The sequence below is a fragment of the Dromaius novaehollandiae genome, chromosome 15 (assembly GCF_036370855.1).
Source record: "Dromaius novaehollandiae isolate bDroNov1 chromosome 15, bDroNov1.hap1, whole genome shotgun sequence".
NCBI classification, from domain to species: domain Eukaryota; kingdom Metazoa; phylum Chordata; class Aves; order Casuariiformes; family Dromaiidae; genus Dromaius; species Dromaius novaehollandiae.
Genome location: NC_088112.1, coordinates 13,108,420 through 13,129,012, shown reverse-complemented (window position 1 = coordinate 13,129,012; position 20,593 = coordinate 13,108,420). Strand labels below are relative to the sequence as shown.

Here is a 20,593-nt window from a genome sequence, read left to right as displayed (position 1 = left end):
TTGCGCACCAACCGCAGGCGGCAAACGGCCGTGGCGTCATGGCCATGGAGCGGGCGGCGGCGGGCGGCGCGGCCCGCCCCCAGTGCCGCCAGCGGCCCCTGCCGCCCGTCTGCTTCGGCGCCGCTCGTCCGGCGCCCCGCGCCGGGCGCCGCCGGGAGCCGCCGGGGCCGCGGCAGCCGGACGAGGAGGAGGCGGCAGCGGCCGAGGCGCCCCCCCAGGTGCTGCACATCAAAGTGGAGGAGGCCGAGCAGGAGGCGGCGGCCGGCGGCGGCAGGAAGAGGGGCGAGGCGAGGTGCCCCGCCGCCCCGTGGGGCTGCGGGCAGGAGGCGCCAGGCGCCGTCGCGGCCGGAGGGGACCGGGCAGGCCCCCGAGAGCTGAAGGTGCCCGAGGAGAGGGGCAATGGGGCGGTCCCGGGGCCTGGGCCCGCCCGCGCCATCAAGGTGGAGCCGCCCGAGGCAGCCCCGGAGGCCCGCGGCGTGGAGGAGGTGGCGGAGGCTGACGCGGCGGGACCCCCGAGCGGGGCCACCCAGCCGGGCAGCGATGACAGCGTGGTCCTGCCGCCCGGGGCCTTCACGGTGTGCCCTCCGGATCTGGCGGTCCCGCTGATGCTGCACCCCTTGCCATCGGGGACCAGAATTCACTTCCAAGGCCCACCGCCTTCCGAGCTGATCCGTGTGACTAAAGTGCCAGTGACCCCAGTGCCTCTTAAAATGCAGTCGTTACTGGAGCCGTCAGTAAAAATTGAGACTAAAAACGTGCCCCTCACAGTGCTGCCCTCCGATGCAGGTATTACGTCGTAAGACCACTTAGAGTTTGCAGGGTGTCAGTGAGTGGCACACAGTTGGCAGGTTTTATCAGATAGGAGAATGCAAGCTAAAATAGTGTTGGAGAACTAGCCCTCTGGATCCACGGTAGTCTGTACAGCTCTTCTGTTTGGTTTAAGGTGTAAACGTGCAGGAGCACAAAGTTCTCTAGTGGTTCACTAAAATCAGTGCTGTTTTGTCTGCTTGCTCCCCATCTGTTTTAAACTCCTTATAGCTGGCAAGAATATAGAATTGCAGTGAATAGTGGTTTCAAGTTCAGTTTAGGCATCTTGATTTTTAAAGTTATGAGCATTCAGACACCTCTCATCGAGAAAATTAGGAGATGTTAAGTGACGAACGTGTCTAAACATCTGGATTAGGAGTTCTTTTTTTTATAGAAATACAGGCTTTTAAAATTAACTTGAAGTCCTAAAGGCTGGTAGACTTGTTCTTCATTTACCATGTAGAAGAGTTCATTTCTAAGTGTTTTTTGTAGAGGAAGCTGCTTGCTCAAAGTTGAATTGTGAAGGGGTTGGGGTTTGTCACCAACTCAATGCAAATCCAGTCTTTGGTTATAAGGACCTAAAGCTGGGTGTCATGTAACAGTCATCTGGTGAAACAGGTTCCTCCAGCAAATGGGCATCTAAATCTGAGAAAAGAGAGAGGGGGAAAAAGAAAAACAAAAAAACCCAGAAGAGCAGCAACAACCTCAGAGGTGAGGGATTGCAAAGATGTGGGACTAAACTGCCATACCATCATCAGATCCAGTGCCTGCATCATTTGGGTTTGGATGCATAGTTGGGGTGGTGATAATGAATTTGCAGTTATATGGTCTATACTATATTATATTTAATTTATAAATACACAGATATTACAGAAAGCAGTCTAGCCAAATGACATCCAAACCAGTGTATTTTTAGCAGTTATTTCTGTTTCATATAGAAAAGAAAGACTGTGGCAAAAGCCATGTAAACAGTTCCTTATGCAGTGTTTCAGTGGAGGCTAATGAGTGATACTCTGTTAGCCTTAGTTATTTTTCTAGGAACTGTTCTCCAAATGTGCATTGATTTTTTTGTGTTCCAAGGCTCTAATGATTCTTCTGAATATTGCTAAATACCCTCTGGAAATACTATTGAATGTAACGTGTACTGTGTATATTGCCTGGCAGATGATGATCTTTCCTCATTTTGTTGCATAGGGATACCAGATACTCCATTTAGCAAGGACAAAAGTGGCCATGTAAAGCGTCCCATGAATGCATTCATGGTATGGGCTAGGATTCATCGGCCAGCTCTGGCCAAAGCTAACCCAGCTGCCAATAATGCAGAAATCAGTGTTCAGCTTGGATTGGAATGGAACAAACTGACGGAAGAGCAGAAGAAGCCCTATTATGATGAAGCTCAGAAAATAAAAGAAAAGCACAGAGAAGAATTTCCTGGTAAACATATGTTTATTTACCCAAATGCTTTAGAAGTGTAAGAATTGTAGGAAAAAAGTGATCTCTTTCATTAGAGCAAATAATAGAGTTGGAAGAAATAATAGACTTTCAAATATTTGGTCCTTTCATCAGATTTCTAGTACCTGAAAGCATATTCATTTAAGTTGTCCATAAATGATGTTTCATCCTCCATAGCCTCTGAATTTCTTACATTCTTAGACCACCACATGAACAGCAGCTCTTCTGAATGTCTAATGGCCAGATACACAGTTTATTGTGAATGTGGCCTGTTGCAACATTTCACAGGCTCCAAAAGGAGCGGTCCAGGTGGCCTGTGGTGACACATGCATCCAATCCTGTAAAATCAGGAAAGGGAAATGCCACAGGACGTACAAATGGTATTGTATTCTGTGGGACTCGTCAACTTGTGGTGTTTGGGTTCCTGAGTCGAGATGTGGCAGAAAATGTTTCTCAACCCTTTTGCAAAGGGTTAGGGATTTGCACCCTTAACAAATTTGTTTCTCCGTAACACTGCAGTTGAATTAAAAAGGCACTAACAAAACAGAGCAGAAGTTTTTTGAGCATTCTTTATAAAAGCTACTGAGATATCACGTGTCATAATCTGTTCTGTGTGTGATGTCACAAATCTGCTAGTTCACAATCATGACTAGTTCAGGTAGACAAGACCTGACTAATAAATACATCATAAACAAGCAGAAGATAAAGAGCAGCATCTGTCCTTCTGTCTTTTCACCCTTCAGAAACATGGTTTCTTTAAAGTAGTGTAAGAGCTAGCCTGCCTAAGAAAACCAAGCTGCTCAGTCCAAATTCCAAAAATATTTCTAGGTCTAGTGTTTGGTTAATGTTGTAAGTCAAAGGCAAGTGTACTCCTTACTGCCAAAATTTAAACAGGATTTCTAGTGGATCATATTTTCCATCATATCTTTTAACCTCCAGGTATATGTGAGATTTAAGGGGCTAAGGAAACAATCAGGAAAGATCCACGTTTTCAATACTGTTTTTTTTTTTTTCCACACCAAAAGCCCATGGTACAGTATCGTGTTCTCCTTTACACGCTTTCCTTAGCTGTGCAGTGTCACTCCCCACTCTTTTGTGGTTCTTGGTCTCACAAACACTTTTGAATGGTAACTACATTGGTAACCTAATTGAACTGGTAACATAACAATGCCCAAACATGCTCATTTTTACTCCACCTCTGAAAAAAAGCCCATTTGCCAGCCCACTGAAATGAATGAGAGTTTTGCCATTGACTATTAGAGCAGCTTTTGGACTGATACTTTTAGATACTTCAGAATTACAGATATTTTAGCTTTACAGAAAGAAAGAAATCATCCCAAAAATGGGAAGTCTGCATCTTTTTCATCTCTGCAGGTTGGGTTTATCAACCACGACCGGGCAAAAGGAAGCGTTTTCCATTGACTGTCTCCACTGTATTTTCCGGCACTTCTCAGAATATCATCACTACAAATCCAGCTGCCATTTATCCCTTCCGATCACCCGCTTACTCCGTTGTCATCCCCAATGTTCAGAACAGTATTGGACATCCTGTCTGTGAGTTTTTAGTAGTCTGAGTGAATGATTTTAAAAATTAGGAATCTACCTATTGTAGTAAAAGTTATGCACATGGTAGCGTAGATACAGTTAAGATATGATTTCTAAGTCTTTTTGGACACCACTGTGTCTGTCAGTCCTCCTCAACACTGCACTGCTGCCTCCTAGTCTCTTGCCTCTTATTTCCTCAGCCTTCTCTCCCTTTGCTGCCCTTAAATTCTTCTGGCTACTTCTTTACTCCCCTACAGATCTGTGCTGTTATCTTCTTGTCTCCTGGTTCCCTCCTGCTATCTTTCTGCCTTTTTTGGGTCTCTGTTACTTAGTGCTTGCTTCCTATTGAGCTACAGCTGTCTTGTGGGTTTTTGGTTTGTTTTTTTTTGTTCTGTCTCCATCACAGACATATATTACCCCACCAGATCTAACTGCTGCTCAGCCCACACTAGTAAGCCTGGCAAAGCTTATTAGCTGATCCCCTGCACCCCTCCACTGCTGTGCTGGTGTGCCTTTCTAGTGAGGGCACCATTACTTTAGAACAAGTGCTCAGCAGCTTAGACTGCTTATAAGAGAGGGCAGACAGAATTGTCAATAAAGGCATCAGAAAGGAGGATGTTAAGTAGAGAGGGTGTGAGCTGCAATTTTAAAGCAGTCTTTAAAACTGGAAGAGGAATTTTTCACTTGCACATTTTTCCATGAACAGTTACTTAGATATTTATGCCCATCTGGGATAGTTCTATATGTATTTCATCAACTTCTGCATGTCCACAGTTTGAGCCCACAAAGCTCAGCTTTTATACACACAATAACAGAATTACAGAAGGAATGCATTTAAGGGTTGCACTTAACCTGGAAGGAACCCTCCCTTTTATAGTAAGTCAATAGTGTGGAGTGTAACAGGGTGTAGCGTAAGAGCCCACAGGCAAGTAGGATGCCTGACTGCGGTCCCTTATGTGTGGTGATGAAAGAGCTCTGGCTCTGTCAGTGCATGGATGGTGGATTTCAACAGCAAATGGCATAGATCCATTCACTGGCATTTTCTGTTTCAGTATATGAATGTTAGTCTTCAGGGGCTGCTCTCTTTGTAATGAGGAAGAAAACCTAAATGCCCATTTATGCTCCATAGTAATATTTGGAAATGTATAAGAGAGCATTCTGCTTTGATTTGGACAAGTTCTGAGTTAACAATGTGATCATTTCCTAAATCCCTCTGCAGATTTGATTAAATAAAATATTCTTCATTTCTTACCCCAATGTATCTTATAACATTGTGTTCTCTTCACATGCTACTATGTTTCATTCTAGAGTTTACTATCTTTCTATTGTGGTTGAAGTGATTGTAAAAATTTAGAAGCGCTAAAGTCCCATTGACACAGAATTTAGATTCTTAAACCAGGTAGTGGTTTTTAAAAATATTAACTCTAAGTGTTCTGAAATCTTTCTATATAAAGGCAACCCTGTTAGCATATAGTGTGATTTGAAAGTGTACGTCTGCAAAGCATTTCAAAAAAATCGGCTAGTCGGTATGTCCATTAGTGAAACAAATGAGAAAACTTGTCTGAGGATAGGGTATTGTAGCTATTGCTTCTGCTCCTCACTGCTGCTTTGGCCCCATGCAGGTTAATTAAGAAGAATTTGGTTTTTCCCATCTCAGATGGTAGACCTGAGAGGCTTTCTGTGCTTTGAGCTCTAAGTGCACACTCCAGCCCAATTGTATGGCCATATCAGGACAAGACAGAGCTCTCGTCAGCCTCACAACCTCAACCTTCACCAAGCACTTCCTGCCTTATTCACTCACCCACTCTTGGGTTCCTGTAGAAGGAAGCTTGGGTATGTGGGCACCAAAACCATCTGTCACGTAGGCCAGGTGGCGTGTGAGTGCAGGGAAGTGATGCTAGAGGATGTTTTGGAGGAAATGGTTCTGGCTGTAGCTGTGGTTGGCTACATGGCTGTTTATGAAATCTCATCCTCTGCTCATGACTGATAAATACCTTTTCTGTTTCCTAAAGGTGAAGCTCCTGCCATCCAGCTGTCAGCCTCTTCCATTCAACATCCAGGTCCAATTACACTTTTCCAGCCTGCTATTGCAAGTACCACATCAGTGGCTGTTCCACCTCCAGCTCTGCCCCTACACCCTGTAATTTCACCGCAGCACTTTGCTGGACCTGCGCAGACAGAAACTCATGTTTCGCCTGGACCCAATTGCTCTGTGAAGAGACCCACATCAGCTTCCGCTGAGAGCTCCAGTAGGAGCCCTAGTAACACAAGCACTGCTAATGCCAGATTTTCTGTCTCTGATAATCAGACCCCACAGGAGTATTCGGAGATTTCTGCTTGTCCTAGGAGTGCACCTCTTCCCCAAGCTACCCCTCTTCCTCACTCACATCTCTATCAGCCTCCTCCCATCGGTCATCCAGCCAGTCTGTTTGGAGCGCCTCCACGGTTTTCATTTCATCACCCTTACTTTGTACCTGGACCTCACTATTTCCCTTCAAGGTAATGCAGTCCTTCACTTCAATTCCAGTGAGAATGAGTACTAAAAGGCAGAGAGTCCTTTCATTTTCAGATAGCAGGTGGACCATTCAGCTCTTGAGGCAAGAGGTTTTCCCTGGGAGGGAATAGTGCTCTTACGTTCCTAGGGCACTCCATTGTGGTGGGACCTACTGTCCTGAGGCTACTCATATGCCCAGTTATTGAAGGCTTTGTAGTACTATTTTAGTAATTGACATTCCCAAGCCCACAATAAATAGAAGTACTTTTTCTCCGCTTCATGCACCTAAGTGCAGTTGATTTCTACAAAAAAAGTTAAGTAGAAATAGTGTACATGTATTTTGAAAATGATCAGACAGAATTAAAGTAGGTGTTGGGGATGTGTCCCAGAAACTCTGATTGCAGCTGTCATAACCACCAGTATTTCTGAAATCCAGCCTGGTGGGAAATATCCTCAGATTCTTTATATAAATAGTAAGTCCTAGTTTATCCTTTGCAGTCTTGGGGTAGTCAGTCAGAGATCACGTGATCAAAGAATTTAGAAGCTAACATGTGTGGGTGTTTCTTAAGCTAACCATGCACAGAAAGGACCAGCGTCCTCGCAGCAGCTAGTTCTGAGGCATGCAGATGTGCTGCTCAAACACTGGAAGTCTGATAGCTTACTGATGTGCTCTCATTTCACACTGCACAAAGTCATGTCCATGCTTATTCACTGTAAGGCACCATTTTCCTTTCATGATCACGCAAAGTCAAACACAACAAGTCATGATTTTTAGACTCATATTCTGGCAGGTTATGCACTCCTTGTTCCTACTGATAACAACAGCCAATGTGTTCCTAAGGCAATAAGACTATCCAGTCATAAATTAGGCCTGATGATGACTCCTCAAGCTTGCAAGGCCTTAGTAAGCAGATAAGTGCAATAGAAGATACTGCTATTCTTGCAGTCATTTAATGAACACAGGACACATCTTCCTAGAATTGCTAAAGATGAGCTTTGCTTAGGCCCTTGATATTTGAATTTAGACAGTTTTGTGAGCTGTCTGAGGGAGGGAAGTGTGCTTGTACGTTAAGACTGTTGAGGTTCACAAATAAATTGGACTTCTGAAGGTTGCCGAGTTTGCTGATGCGAAGATCTTTCTAATACATTGATTTGTAAGTTCTTGTTCCTATAAACTCATTCCTTGCATACAAGAATCATCATTTCTAGGTAGCACAGACAGTGCAAATAAATGTATGCAAATTTATGCACAAAAATATTAAATGTTGGTTGGAAAGATGAAGTCTCCTTGGAACCTTGATAGGCACTGTATCAATGTCTTTCTACTGTCTGCACTGCAGAACTCTATTACTTCTTTGCATACTTTACTTTCCTAAGAATGTAGTGTATTTCTGTAACGCTATATAAGCTGTAATACATCCTGCACCTTGTGTTCTGCATCAGAATAAAAGTTCAAACTTAGGACACTGGAGGAAAACAGTTATATTTTGGTACAGTAACTTCTTGCCATCTACTATATCTTTTTTTTAATTTATCACTGTAAATTCTTTAAATAAGTAACACTGGCAACTGCATATTGGGCACACGGATTTTCTGTCAATCCTCCTGCTAATAACAATATAGTAAATGCAAGAGATCACTCAATGAATATGACTATTTGTTTCCCATCTCTGTGATGAATTTTGGCCTACAAAAGCAACACAAACTGACTTGTGATGTTCTGTTTTACTATTTTGAGTATGTAGGTTAACATACTGCAGGCTTATCATATGCTGTTTTATCCACGACATCATTTCATTAACAAATACAATGGGTTGGGTTTTTTTGTTTTTGAAGCCACTTTCTGTAGGTGCCTAGCCTGAAGGGGTGCATATGCAGGCTGCCTTTGCTAACATGGAATCTGTGCATGATTTTTCTTATGGCCTCAGAGCTTAAATCAGGCATATTTTTAAATTAGGCATATTTTGAATATTTCAGCAGGATGAACTGACTAGCATAAAACACTAGAGCCCTTCTGATTTTCTTGCCTGAGTTGAAGTCCGAGCAATCTGCACTTCTGTAAGACAATCTTCCATCTCTTTCATTGCAGCACATGCCCGTTCAGCCGGCCTCCATTTGGCTATGGGAATTTCGCCAGCTCGGTGCCTGAGTGCCTTGGCTTTTACGAAGACCGGTACCAAAAGCATGAGGCGATGTTTTCATCTCTGGACAGAGACTATGCCTTCAGGGAGTACCCGGAGGAACGTGCACAGAGTGAGGACTCCCGCAGCTGTGAGAGCCTTGAGGGAATGTCCTATTACAACAGCCACAGCCAGGAGGGGTATTTAAGCCCCATACCGCAGCTGGACATTGGAGCACTGGAGAATGTTTTGTCAGCCACCCCATCTACCCCCTCCAGCATCCAGCAAGTTAATGTGACTGACAGCGAGGAGGAAGAAGAAGGGAAGGTGTTGCGAGAGTTGTAATTTTTAAAACAAATGATAATCCACAGAAATATTACAGAATGTGAAATAAACGTTTTCCTCCAACACCATCTTTTCAGTCGGTGTGTTCAAGGGGAAATCCATGTAGCTTGAGTGACCTATGCAGGTCATTTTGAAAACTCTGATGATCTGTTTGTATTTTGAGAGATCAAATGCAGACCTGGGGAGGTCCCAAAGCCCCTGGAGTTTCACCTGCTTCATCAGGGCATTGTTTGGGTTCTGGCTCAGGAAAGCACTTGTAGAGGTACTCAGTTCTAAGTATGTGATAATGTGCTTTCCTGAGGAGAGATGTGTTTAAGCACATCCTTTTAATGCTCTTCTGAATCAGGATATTGCCTTTCTTTGTTCATAGAAAACATTTTGATGGAATTTGCATGAATTTTGTAGGTTTTACTTTAGGAATTTTAGCAAGTGAAATAATTCTGGTTTATGACTAAAATGTAATTCTTGCTGCAGTAAAATACTGTGAGGTCTTGAGAGTGAAGTCAAGAGGGATTCTCCAATGTTTTATATTTTTCCTTTGATACTGTGAACAGTTTTAAGCTTAATGTAGTTAATTTTTTATCGTAGGCTACATTTGTGGTACACATGTTATGTAATGCACTGAAAGTTTAGGTCAATTTCCATAATATTTTATTCTGCAACTAGTTCCATTAACGAGAGTGGGATTGTCCAGAAGGTATGGTAGGACCCAGAGGGAGGAAAATTGATGGAATCTGGCTCTGTGACTTACACTAGTGGACTGTGACTTGATCCCTGAGCGTAGTTAATATTGAATTCTCTAGAGAATACTGAAGGTGGTTAAAAGGGGAGAGTATCTATGCTGAACTCAAACACTAAGGAAATTCAAATTTTTTTTTGGCCAAAATTAGCAATTAATGTTACTAAACTTTTTTTCTGTTTGGGGGGAGGGAATGTCATTTCTTTTTGGGAATCCTATTGTTCTGCTGTTGTTCTATTTAATAAAATCACCTGAACAATGTACTTACCCCTAGTGTTTCATTTTAAGCCATGGACACTGAGCTGAGTGGGAACATGTAAATCCTAATTCAAATAACTTATGGACTTACCAGGCATGCACAGCTCAGCTGCACATGCCTAAAGTGACTAGCTAAAGTTACTTTTTCAGAGAATTTGGGCTACTAATACATACAGACACACACAGAGAGATATAGTTGTGTGTGTGTGTGTGTGTGTGCACAAATCCAGTTACTGCAGAAATATGGGAAAAGCTGTATCCTCTGCTTTTAATGGGGGACGTAAAGTTTGACCATCTCATATAGGACACCCTGTATTTTACAGGTTATCACACTGGATCTGGTGTATCTTGAGTGTCCTGTCAAACTCGAGGCCTGGGCCCTCTGTATCCATCCATTTAGACAGCATTATTGATAATGACAGACACAAACACAATTTCCACATACCTCAAAAAATAGTCCTAAGTGTAAATGGGGTAGATATCCTCTGGGTTCTTTGCACTTTGTTAGGCTTATATCAACATTTTTTAAGATTTTCTGCTTCTGTGGGCTCATAACCCCATTTTCCAAATATACAATTCTCCTTTAAGATCAAAACCTCTCATTTGAGAACTGCTGCATTTTGCAGTTAAAAAACACAATTAAAATCAAAGGTAAACTGTCTATACTATACACTGCAACTGCTGCTAACAGGCCCCAGCTCCACTGCATCTGCAGTGCAGATGAAACATTAAGAGGAAAGTCTTATAAATAGTAGAAAATGCCCGTTCCTAAATTATCTTCTCACTGCAAGCTGATCTGGCCTGCAGGAATGCATGTGGGCAAATGTACTAATTCCTACACAAGTATGTTTCAGGGTATAAAACAGCTGTTTGGGGGATTGTTCTCTAGATCTAACTTTTTCTCCCATTTTCCTTTTTGTACTGTAGGGGTTGAATATAAGACATATTGCCATACACCAGAATCTAGAGCAGTTGCTTTCCAAGGGTAATTCAAATTTATATCCTCCTATGTGGAGGTGTTTGCCACTGTTTGAAGGGAGGTTCCTGAGAGCTGCTCCATTGTACTGTGAGCTTATTGTGACCCTCAGCCCAGTCCTTTTAAAGACCTTTCTGTCATGTTCACTCAGAGCAGAGAAATAGGAGTTAAATTTATAGAAACACCTGATCCAAACCTAGCTTCCTCTGAGGCATTCCTCAGCATGCTCTGGCAGTCCAGCATGGGTGGACATCTCTTGCAACACAGGAGGCTTTTTGACTCCTTTTCCTAGGTCATTTCCAGCCCACAGGAGAACTTATCTCCCAAATGCAGATTCCTGAAATGCCCAGTGTCTATGCTGTTATTTCTCCTGTTGCAGTGTATAAATGGGGTTGTAGGCAGGGCCAGTCCCGTGTTCAGTGTATGCCCTCCTGCCATCCTGCTTCAGGGCAGGGCTGAGGGTATTTGACAGGTGAGAGAGACATATTCTACTCTTCTATAGAAGAAAATAAATATTTCTTCTTTCTCTGCTGTTTACCTTACTCTAAAGTAAAAATCACTTCTCATACTTCTCAACTTTAAAAACAAAACAGACGCAGGTTTTCCAGATAAAGTTTGTTTTCCTCCTGCTTCTGAAAAAGTCTGAAGACATTCACCAGTGCTTCCCATGCTTCCTGTGGCTACCCTTTTGCAGAGAACATTTTCTTCTACAAGGCTACTGGAGAGTTTTACGGATTGCTTGTTATTAAAACTTGCGCCATCATACCTGTTTCCCTTCTCTTAGGCAAATAAATTACTTCAGTATAATCACTATGGTATGGGAATAGCTTGTACTAAATGTGGAGAGAGCTATGGTACTTTAAATATACACATACAGTTAAAAAGATGCAACATTTGAGTATACACAAGCTTGTGCCATTAGGTTTGCTTTTCTGTAGCAGGAGTGAAGGAAAAGTCACAGCACTGTCACACACTTTAACTGGAGCGTGCTTTGATATTATTTCACCAGCGGCACATCGGGACTAGCCTGTGTCTGGTACCTGATCGTCTTACAGCACTTCTCCCTGTTTGGCAGGACAGCTGCTCTAGGGCTCTTCCAAGTATTCCCACTATTCTACAGAGATGGTGGAAAACCAAAGCTAAGCAGAAGACTTGGGGTCAGCTGAAGCTGTTCTCAGCTGTTAAAACTCAAAATAATGAAGTTCGCTGTTAAATCGCCAGTTCTCTTCACAGATTCACAGCCTTCCTCCTTTGATCATTTCAAGTGATCTAAAGGAGACAAATGTTCAAAAATGGAAGATTTCACGTATCATTCAAGTTAGCCAAGGATACAAAATTTCTTTCATCAGTGCAAGTGTCTGAAATGCAGAGGTTAGGCAGGACAAAAAAAAAAAATAATTCTTCTACCTTCTTTTTCTGAGACTTTGATTTTTGATAACATTTTCTCCAGAGTCAGCAGGAGGTTTTTAACAGCAGTTCATTCAACAGCCTTTCCTATTTCTGAACAGAGAGTTCCAATGAAATATTACTGAGCTTTTAGTCTGATACATGTCCCAGTCATTCTCTGAAGAAATCTATTTCTTTAACAGGCATTCTCCTCTGTAGTAGGTCTATCTGTTGCCTTCTAGGTGGGTAACTCCTAATTTACTATGAATATAACGGGAGAATCATCACCTTTTGCTTTCCAGCCAGCGACAGTAGTGTTAAATCACCTTGCAAACTCTGTGTGAAGTAAGTGCAGAAACCCAACTGCATAAGCATTCTCATCAGCTTTGCACCGGGGAAACTGAAACACCTAATTTTCAAAACTTGTTAACAACTGCATGCACCTAGCCTTGATGTGTGTGCTGCACAGAAGCTGCAGCTGAGCAGTATATCCTTGTCTTCATCACACGCTAAGCAGCAGATAAGGGAACAGAGCACAGATTTCCATCTTCCCAGCTGGGAGTTTTAATCAAGCAATTAGGATCCTGGAGGAAATGAGTCTGAGCCTATGTAATTCCTAGATAAGTTAAAGCCTGACCTTGCTCTGTGATTTAGACAAGTATCCTATTGACTTCAGTAAGAGCTTTTTGAAGACATGGCACAGGGCAGGATCTGACTCATCCTTTGCCAGAGGCAGGTAGCATTACAGCATATGAGCACTGTTAATAAGGCTAAAATACCCTGAATCTTTCCATGCAACAATGTCTGAGCAGTGTAAGTGATATATCATATATATATATATAAAAACCTATATATAACAACTGCACAGCCTGTGATTATATTTTTATAGAGGGATTTTCTGGTGATTGTAAATTTAGACATTGATTCTCATATTACCAAAATCCAATGATAAAAGTACTGCTGTATAACAAATGTGATTATTGAATGTGTTTTATTTTTTAAATGATAAAAATCACAAGCAGCTAGTTTTGGGCCTAAATAGTACAGTGATTTGAGGCTCCTTTTATCTTACTATATGCTTTTTTGATCTGGTCTTCTGACAGAGTAATATGTGGAGCAGCCCCTGTGAAGGTTTGCTGTACTGGGAAGACTGACATTCTTTCAGGGCAAACATCTTTGTTCCTCCTCAAAGTACTCTTTTTGCTTCTTTCTTTGTGTAGACAGAAGCTTTAAGCAGAGAAGAAAGCAGAATAATTGTCTAAATTTGGCACATATTTTTTAGTTTTTATAAAAGTATCTGCAATAGTGCCATTGTTTTCTTCTATATTACAGGTAGCTAAATGGGAGGCACTCATTTACAGCTATAAATGGGAGAATTCTCCACAGAAGACTCAAGACTTCCATTCAAGATGTTCTACATGCCTAGCAAAGAGCTGAAATTTGGACCCTGGATTTTCTTCACACAACTAAATCAGTGTTATTTCCCAGAGCAAAAATCCTTGACCTGTTTGTGGGTCAGGTCATTTATAGCCAGTTCACCCTGATGATTCCTTCTAGGTCTCTCCAAGATGCCCTAACTTCCTTCTGCCATGGTGATATCATGAATAAGCTGAATGTGGCAAGATCACAAAGGTTTCTCAGCACAACATGTGAAGTGCTGAGAATGGCATATGCTAGCTGGCGGGGAGGGGACAGACACAAAAGTCACAAGCCAGGATGGCATCTGCAAATGGAAACAGTCACGTTTCCTTTGGGCGCAGCAGCAAGAGTCTGAGCTCTTTCACTGAAGGCTTTTCCAGTGATATCAGTAGCATATATAAACCTCTGGACAACACCCAAAATCATTACTACTGTCTACCAAACATTTATTCTAAATGGAACATTAATTTCCTATGAGCCTGACTTACTGATACACTCAGAAACATAGCGCTGGTTCTCTGGTTGTTCTCCTACACAAGCACTTTCAGTGCAGAGATGAATGGGAAGGTTTTATAGGTAATGCAAATCAATAGCTGTCTGAAGAGTATGACAAAGAGGCAATGACTTTGCTTGCCATTCTGGGCCAACCCCACAATGATCGCTCTTCACATGCCTGTGCAGCCCCCTTGCTCCCTTGCTGGTGCATCTGCAGCTGGAGCTGGCTGGCAGTCTTGGGAGAAATAATCTGAAGTGAAGGAGGGGAGCTGCCTTGCACGGGCATAGCATGTTCAAGGCCATCAGAGCACCTACACCAACACGGAGGTCAGGGGCTTGCAGCTGGCAACCTTGGCATGGCCGCTAACTTCTGCCCTCTTCTGTGGGTGCCGACCCTGAGACAAGGTGTCTAATCCAGCAGCAAGGAACTGCTGCCGGCTGCCTTTAGGGGGGAACTCTCCTTAGTGGAAGCAGTGCTAATCCTTTTATGCTCTGTCCCTGGAGTGATGCTGCGGGGGCCTACCAGGACCTTTCACACAGGTGACCCTGGACTGCGGTGTCTCTGAGCCTGGCAACACTTGGAGACATGCTTATCCCCCTGAAGAGCAGAGGACTAGCAAAAAACAATGCATGGACTGCAGGGAACAACCCTGAAGGATGCAGGATGAGAAAGGGATGCTCCTCCGGGAGCATTCAGGGGTGAGTGGTCACCCTGAAGGGCAGTGCAGGGGCTATGGGTGCCCCAGAGCCCTTCCCCTGCCCCAGCCCCTCTGTCCTCCCTAAGGGCAGAGGGACAGAGAACATCTCCATTTTGCTTCTTCCTGTTTATCCGCTACCGGTCCGGCAGGTACGCACCTCAGCCTGCATCCCTTCAGCAGCTCAGCCTGCATCCCCTCGGCAGTCAGTGACAATGCGCTTCCCGGGAGACACGGGACTGAGGATGCCTCTGGAAACACGGGTTCAGGCATGAAGGGTTTGATGGGATTAAAAATGTATGTATGAATGTGTATAAAAACAGCACAGCTCCTGCGGGAACCTCTCAGCAGCAATTTGCCTGCTCGTCTCCCCTCCTTGCTCGCTCCGAGGCGGAGGGGTTCATTCCTGCGCTGGCCAGCAAAGGCAGCGGGGCACCGGCATCCCCCCGCCCCGCTGCGGGGGCCCAGCGCCGCCTCGCCGGGCAGAGCCGGGCTCGCTCCCGGGGCGCATCCCCTCCTGCGCGGGGCTGCCCCGGGGGGGGGGAGGAGGAGGAGGAGGAGACGCCGGCGTCCCTCCCCGGGCAGGGGGCTGTAGGGGCGGATTTCGGGCTGGTGGGAGGAGAAAGCCGGCCCCGGCCGTTTTATACCGCGGCGTTGAGCGGCGGCTGCAGCTCGGCAGCGCCGTCCGCTGCGCGGAGCCATGCGGGGCCGGGGGCTGCTCTGCGGCATCGCCCTCTCGCTGCTGCTGCGCCCGCCGCCGCGGCGCGGTGAGCCGGGGGCTGGGGGGCCTCGCAGCCGGCTGCACCGGCCCCGCCGCGCAGGGGCGAAGCGGCTCGGTGCGGGGGGCGTAGGGGCTTTTTGCTGCGTTGAGCCCCTTTGGGGAGGTGGTGGTGGTGGGTTGTCATCTCCTCCTGCTTCTCCCAGACCCAGCGCCGCGCCGCCGGCGGGGTGGGGTCTGGGTGGCGAGCAGCGTGTCCCCTCTCTCCCCAGCCGCAGGGGCTGCCGCCGGCCTGGAGCTGCCGCAGCAGCTGGTGATACCGCACTGGGAAGCCGTGGGGAGCCCCAGCAGCGAGGAGGTAGGTCGTGCACAGCGCTGGGGCCACGAGAGCTTTGTGTCTTGTTTTCAAAACTGTGCATCGTTTTCAGGGGAGGGACAATGTCTTGGTTAGTAAAAGTCCTTGTGATGTGCGTTTCAGTCCTTTAAACTCGGCGACAAGCTGGAGGTACAAGCCAGAAAACCATCTGCAGAGCAGGGAGCTGGTACTTCTCTCCAGAAGCCAGAGAAGGGCTGGGGGAAGTGATTATCAAACCTCGGGCACTGAGCATGAGGCTGCTCCTGGCCACTCGCACAGCCCCGCAGTAATGCTTGCAATTGCTTTGCCTCCATCATGCGTTAAAACCCTACCTTCCAGCTCACCTGATCTGTGTGCTCCTTGCTCCGGGACTGAGGCACTACAATCAATGACATTTCGGGAGTGACCCCTTCTTGCTTAAGGAGGGGAAGAATCACATCTGCGAGGGTACTAAATAAGCCAACCAGCAGCTCAGATGAAGATAAATGTGTTTTAGATGCCATATGTAGCTGTCTGAATCTGAACTCCTCCTTTCTTGTGTGTAGGGATTCAGGGCTGCGTGCACAGTCTGAGGCTGTTCTGAGGAGCCCTGGGATGTCAGGCTTCAACATCAACCACAAACCGCAGCTCAGCTTCCCAGCAGCCGTGTTGCCACTCTCAAGAAGTTATCAGTTGCATAACTGAATGAAAGAGGAAAATCCAGATGATGTTACTTAAATTGTCTGTGAACCAGAAAAAGGGAACCCATAGCATCACTCTGAGGGAAAAACATGGCATCACCTAACAAGTATTGCTAGTTCTGGTTTTATGTCCTCTTCACATGAGAATTTCTAAAATTCTTTTATTCTGTCACATAATTTTCTGGTGCTGTTAATTCTCTCAAAAATGTTCTTGCAGTGTAATCTGGAAGTCTTGAATCTCTTCAGTATTGATTGTGATACAAATACGTCTGGACAGCATTTGTCCTTACATAAATTTGTTGGGTCTCAGGGGTCTTGCTTGGTTTGTTTCAGGCCAATTCCTCTTGGCTCCAAAACCAGTGTTAGCAAAGCTTGCATACTACTGCAGCTGGGATATTTCAGTTGCAGCAATCGATGGATTCCAAAGTAGTGGGATAATTGAAGGAGAGGAGAAAGCAATATCATTAATAGTCATGTTTGTACAACTTCATGAAGAGACTTGTTGATGGAGACCCTCAGATCCCCCTGAGTTATGGGCAAAGCAACTTTCATTGCTGTTGCTTACATGTTAGCAAAACAGGTGAAACCTGAGACATATTGAGCACCTCCTATGCAAGTAAGCCAGAAGTCAGCCCTTGGATTTAGCCATTCCTGCATATGCTGAATGTGTGAACAACTTCTGCATCATCTGCATGCAGTGTCTGATGATCTGATGCAATGTCCTGGAAACTGAAGAAAAGATGGACAGAAAACCAGAATATCAGCAGGGAGCTGATGAAAGGAGCAGTTTGTAACTGAACTTGGAATTGATGAAGTGACACCCAAGCATGCCCATGGGCTGACTGATATTTTAACAGAATGCCCCATTCAGTCTGTCTTGCCTTATTTTGCTTTCAGTTGACTTGTTCTGCAAAATCCCCTCCAACACTGAATAAGGAAATAGTATGGGTTGATCATCTCCCACCATTTTTTTTTTCTTGGTATGCAATTTCAGCTGAATAGAGAAGTCTGTTCTTATCAAATGGATTTGTTCTGTTTTGAGGAGTTTATTCATCCATTTCCTTTACAACAAAATGCTCAGAGACTCAGAAGTCCCCAGCTGACCTTATCTAGTAGTCCTGCTTTGAAAGGGAGGTGAGTTTAGAGACTTCCAGGGGCCCTTCCAGTTGGCAATTCTGGGATTATCAGGTTATTTTCAGCCTCTTGAATGATTTTTCTTTTTAAACTTGGTTTTAGTGTGTGTATTTGCCATAGTACTAAGCAACTCCTCATTTTGAGGAATGGGGTGCTTGGTTTGACTTTATATCATTGACTCTATATCCTTCTATTTTTAAATTGTCTCTGTCTAATAATGGAAACAGAATGTTTTGGTTCCTACAAACTTCTTCCAGAAAATCCATATTACTACAGGCTCGTTAGCTAAGTACATGGGCTGAAAAGACCAGCCAGAGGTGCACATTCTCATACATCATTTTGTGTACAGTGACAGTAATATGTTTCAATAGATATCTGTACAGGCATGGAAATTTCTGTACTCTGTAAATTTGGAGGTACACTGGGTCTCAGAAGTCTTTCAATGTTAATATAGATGATATGTTAACATCTTCCTGGAGATGCAGGCCTGAACCTGACTACAGCTGGGTGACTAACACTAGAGCTGCTGTGAAGTACCATCCAAACAATAGCTAGATCCTAAAAGAGTCTAAGGGGTGCTGTTGTCTATGATGTATTGGCATTTACTCGGAGTAAAGGAATTATCTGAAAATCTCTGGAAGAGATGTGATTCCTCTTGTCCTGATCTAGGTTTCTCAAAAATGCCTTTTGCTGCTGTGACAACAATGGAAGCTTTGGCTTGTATTTGACTTGGAAACCTCTAGGGCAAGTTGAGATGTCCTCTGACATAGTCTAGACCTGTATTTCTAGGTCAGGACCAAAGCTCTGAGCCTTCCCATGGTGTATAGGAGAAGGGGATACAGACAGCTGCCCCTGAGAGAGCTCTAGCTCTGGGGCTTAACACCACATCGGAGCTTGCTGTGCCGCTTGAGGGAGCAGGGTCACTATCTCGGACATGGCACCCCACCCGCATGGCCGTGCCGTGTGCAGGCTCCGCGCTCGTACCGCTGCACTGCGGGACCGTGGCAGCAGGCTCGGAGCTGCTGCGATTCGGCGCTTCTCTTCCTTGGCCCTCTGGTTCCTTCAGCTCTACCTACCTTATGTGCACTGAAGTGAGGCCCTCATCTGCAGAGGACAGTGAGGAGTAGTTTAAAGGCAGCTCCAGTTTCTATGCTCCTGGCTGTTTCTGTATTTATGTATGATGATATGTGAGTAACAGACACTCTGTTTTGCACACAGCGTCCGTTCAGAGCTGAAGTCAGGATAAAGGCAGAAGGACAAGAGCTGATTTTGGATCTAGAGAAGAATGGGTAAGTGTGCTTGCGCATTGTGTTCGGACTTGTGTGCTCGCTAAAATAGTGAGTAAGGATCACAGTGAAGTCAACAGGAAAACCTCCACTGACTTTGACAGTGTTTTGATAAAGACAGGATGAGGAAGTCCTTTTCTGGATTTCAAGGTTATTCCAGGTCTAAGTCTCCACTGCTGTTAATCAGAGAAGCAGCACTGGCTTCAGTAGAGCTTTGTCAGCAAAAAATAGATGGTCACCTGGCCTGCAGCATGTAAACTTACTGTTGCACCACAATTCTTCCATTAGCCAGAAAATGTCAGTGCTATGAGGTGCACTATTTACCAAGTGGCTCACTGCTTTGTAGTCAGTGCAGCTCTAATGAGGAATTCATTTTCTGTGGTTAAAAGAGGTTTTGCTCCATTTCCTGGGAGAAATGATCTGACAGTTCAATTCCATTAGTGCTCTTCATGCTAAAGTAGACCAAAAATGCCTTTGTATTTACTGAAATGCAGCCGCCTCTCTGGTATGATACAGCAATGCTATGTGTGCATAGGACATGATTTGTATTGAATTCAGCTGAAAATGCACGGGGATAAAGTAGGTGGGATGGTTCTTGTATGGAGGCTTGCTCTGTCCCAGGCTGTTTAAGTGGATTAATTTCCAGTGATGGACAGCAGCTGGAAATCAACTGCAATAAGCTCTTCCTTGCTAAGCTTTCCCCTCACACTGTTGGTTTTTTTGTTTTTTTTTTTTTTGATTGTTTGATTGTTTGTTTTCAATATGTCTGAAGATTTATGTATGGAAACCAAACCAAATATTTGTCTGCTAGAACCAGTAGAGGGAATAATAACCTTGGAATAATAACCCTTGTTATATTCTAAATGTATTGTGTGGACATCCCCAGACACCCAGAACTTGGGGGCTCAGCTTCCTTCCTGCAAGAGTGGAGTGAAATACCAGAAAATGTTATTAGTTCTGATGTTGATGAACAAACCTACATGATATTCAGGGTATCTTTGAGGAACACCAGATTTTTCTTGGCACTGTCTGCAGTAAAGACTGAAATCAAATGAGTGATGAAAGAAGAGTACATTTTACAAGGTGTTTTTTTGTAATAGGTCATATAAGCTACTGGGAATTTCAGAGCTACAGAAGCTGGATATGTTTCTCAGTCAGTAATGCACCATGTTGAGCCAAATAGAAATAGCCATAAATTCCCTGTATTTTGGTATCTCTCAGCTGGGAAAATAGGGAAGAGGTAGAGGGGACAAGGCAGTATAAGAACTGCTAACTAGGTCCTGCCTAAAGCAAGAAAATGAGCTGTCGCTGACAACAGCTGTCAGCAACAATAGTCTCTGACCTGAACCTGGGAGGAATTTAACTGCTGATGGGAGACTGTCAGGTCTCAAATACTCTGCAGCAATTGTGCAGAGGTGAAATCATCTCTAGCGTGGTAGAGGCTGGCAAAAGCAAGGATCCTTGCTGAATTAATCTGTGCTCCGAGTGTGGTGACATAACTGCCAGCTGCCTTGTGGGAATGGTGCCGTGGTTTTTCCACTGCAGACAAGCTCATTGCCTGTATTAGTAAACAGAATTATAATAATAGAGGGCTTCTATTGTGTTTATTTCCTGAAATGTAATTTCATTCATTGAGATGTATACACACAGGCTTGCATGTGCACACACACACTTCCACTGAAGGGTAAA

The 20,593-nt window shown here is 44.4% G+C and overlaps 2 protein-coding genes across 4 annotated transcripts in view; both read left to right on the top strand.

The window, feature by feature from the left end:
* Window positions 1-32: 32 nt before the first annotated feature.
* Window positions 33-9,765, top strand: SOX30 (SRY-box transcription factor 30). Of its 2 annotated transcripts, XM_026118681.2 has the most exons (5): window positions 33-786; window positions 2,002-2,241; window positions 3,634-3,813; window positions 5,817-6,303; window positions 8,388-9,765. In XM_026118681.2, the coding sequence occupies exons 1-5, from the start codon at window positions 39-41 to the stop codon at window positions 8,761-8,763; spliced, it is 2,031 nt and encodes a 676-aa protein (XP_025974466.2). In that variant the 5' UTR covers window positions 33-38; the 3' UTR covers window positions 8,764-9,765. The 2 variants fall into 2 exon arrangements, with proteins under 2 accessions (XP_025974466.2, XP_064376999.1); XM_064520929.1 differs by lacking the exon at window positions 3,634-3,813.
* A 5,584-nt stretch (window positions 9,766-15,349) lies between these two features.
* The window catches only part of ADAM19 (ADAM metallopeptidase domain 19), a 38,072-nt gene continuing 32,828 nt past the window's right edge, over window positions 15,350-20,593 (top strand). For both annotated transcript variants that reach the window (XM_064520928.1, XM_026118630.2), the window contains exons 1-3: window positions 15,350-15,498; window positions 15,722-15,807; window positions 18,837-18,907. In XM_064520928.1, the coding sequence (XP_064376998.1) occupies window positions 15,432-15,498; window positions 15,722-15,807; window positions 18,837-18,907 (224 nt within the window). In that variant the 5' untranslated portion in view covers window positions 15,350-15,431. The remainder of the gene's footprint in view (window positions 15,499-15,721; window positions 15,808-18,836; window positions 18,908-20,593) is intronic.

Coding starts and splice junctions, on each gene's coding strand:
- SOX30 (XM_026118681.2), top strand. CDS start 39: ATGGCCATGGAGCGGGCGGCGGCGGGCGGCGCGGCCCGCCCCCAGTGC. Junction 787..2,001: donor AGTGCTGCCCTCCGATGCAG/GTATTACGTCGT, acceptor TTTGTTGCATAG/GGATACCAGATACTCCATTT. Junction 3,814..5,816: donor CAGTATTGGACATCCTGTCT/GTGAGTTTTTAG, acceptor TGTTTCCTAAAG/GTGAAGCTCCTGCCATCCAG.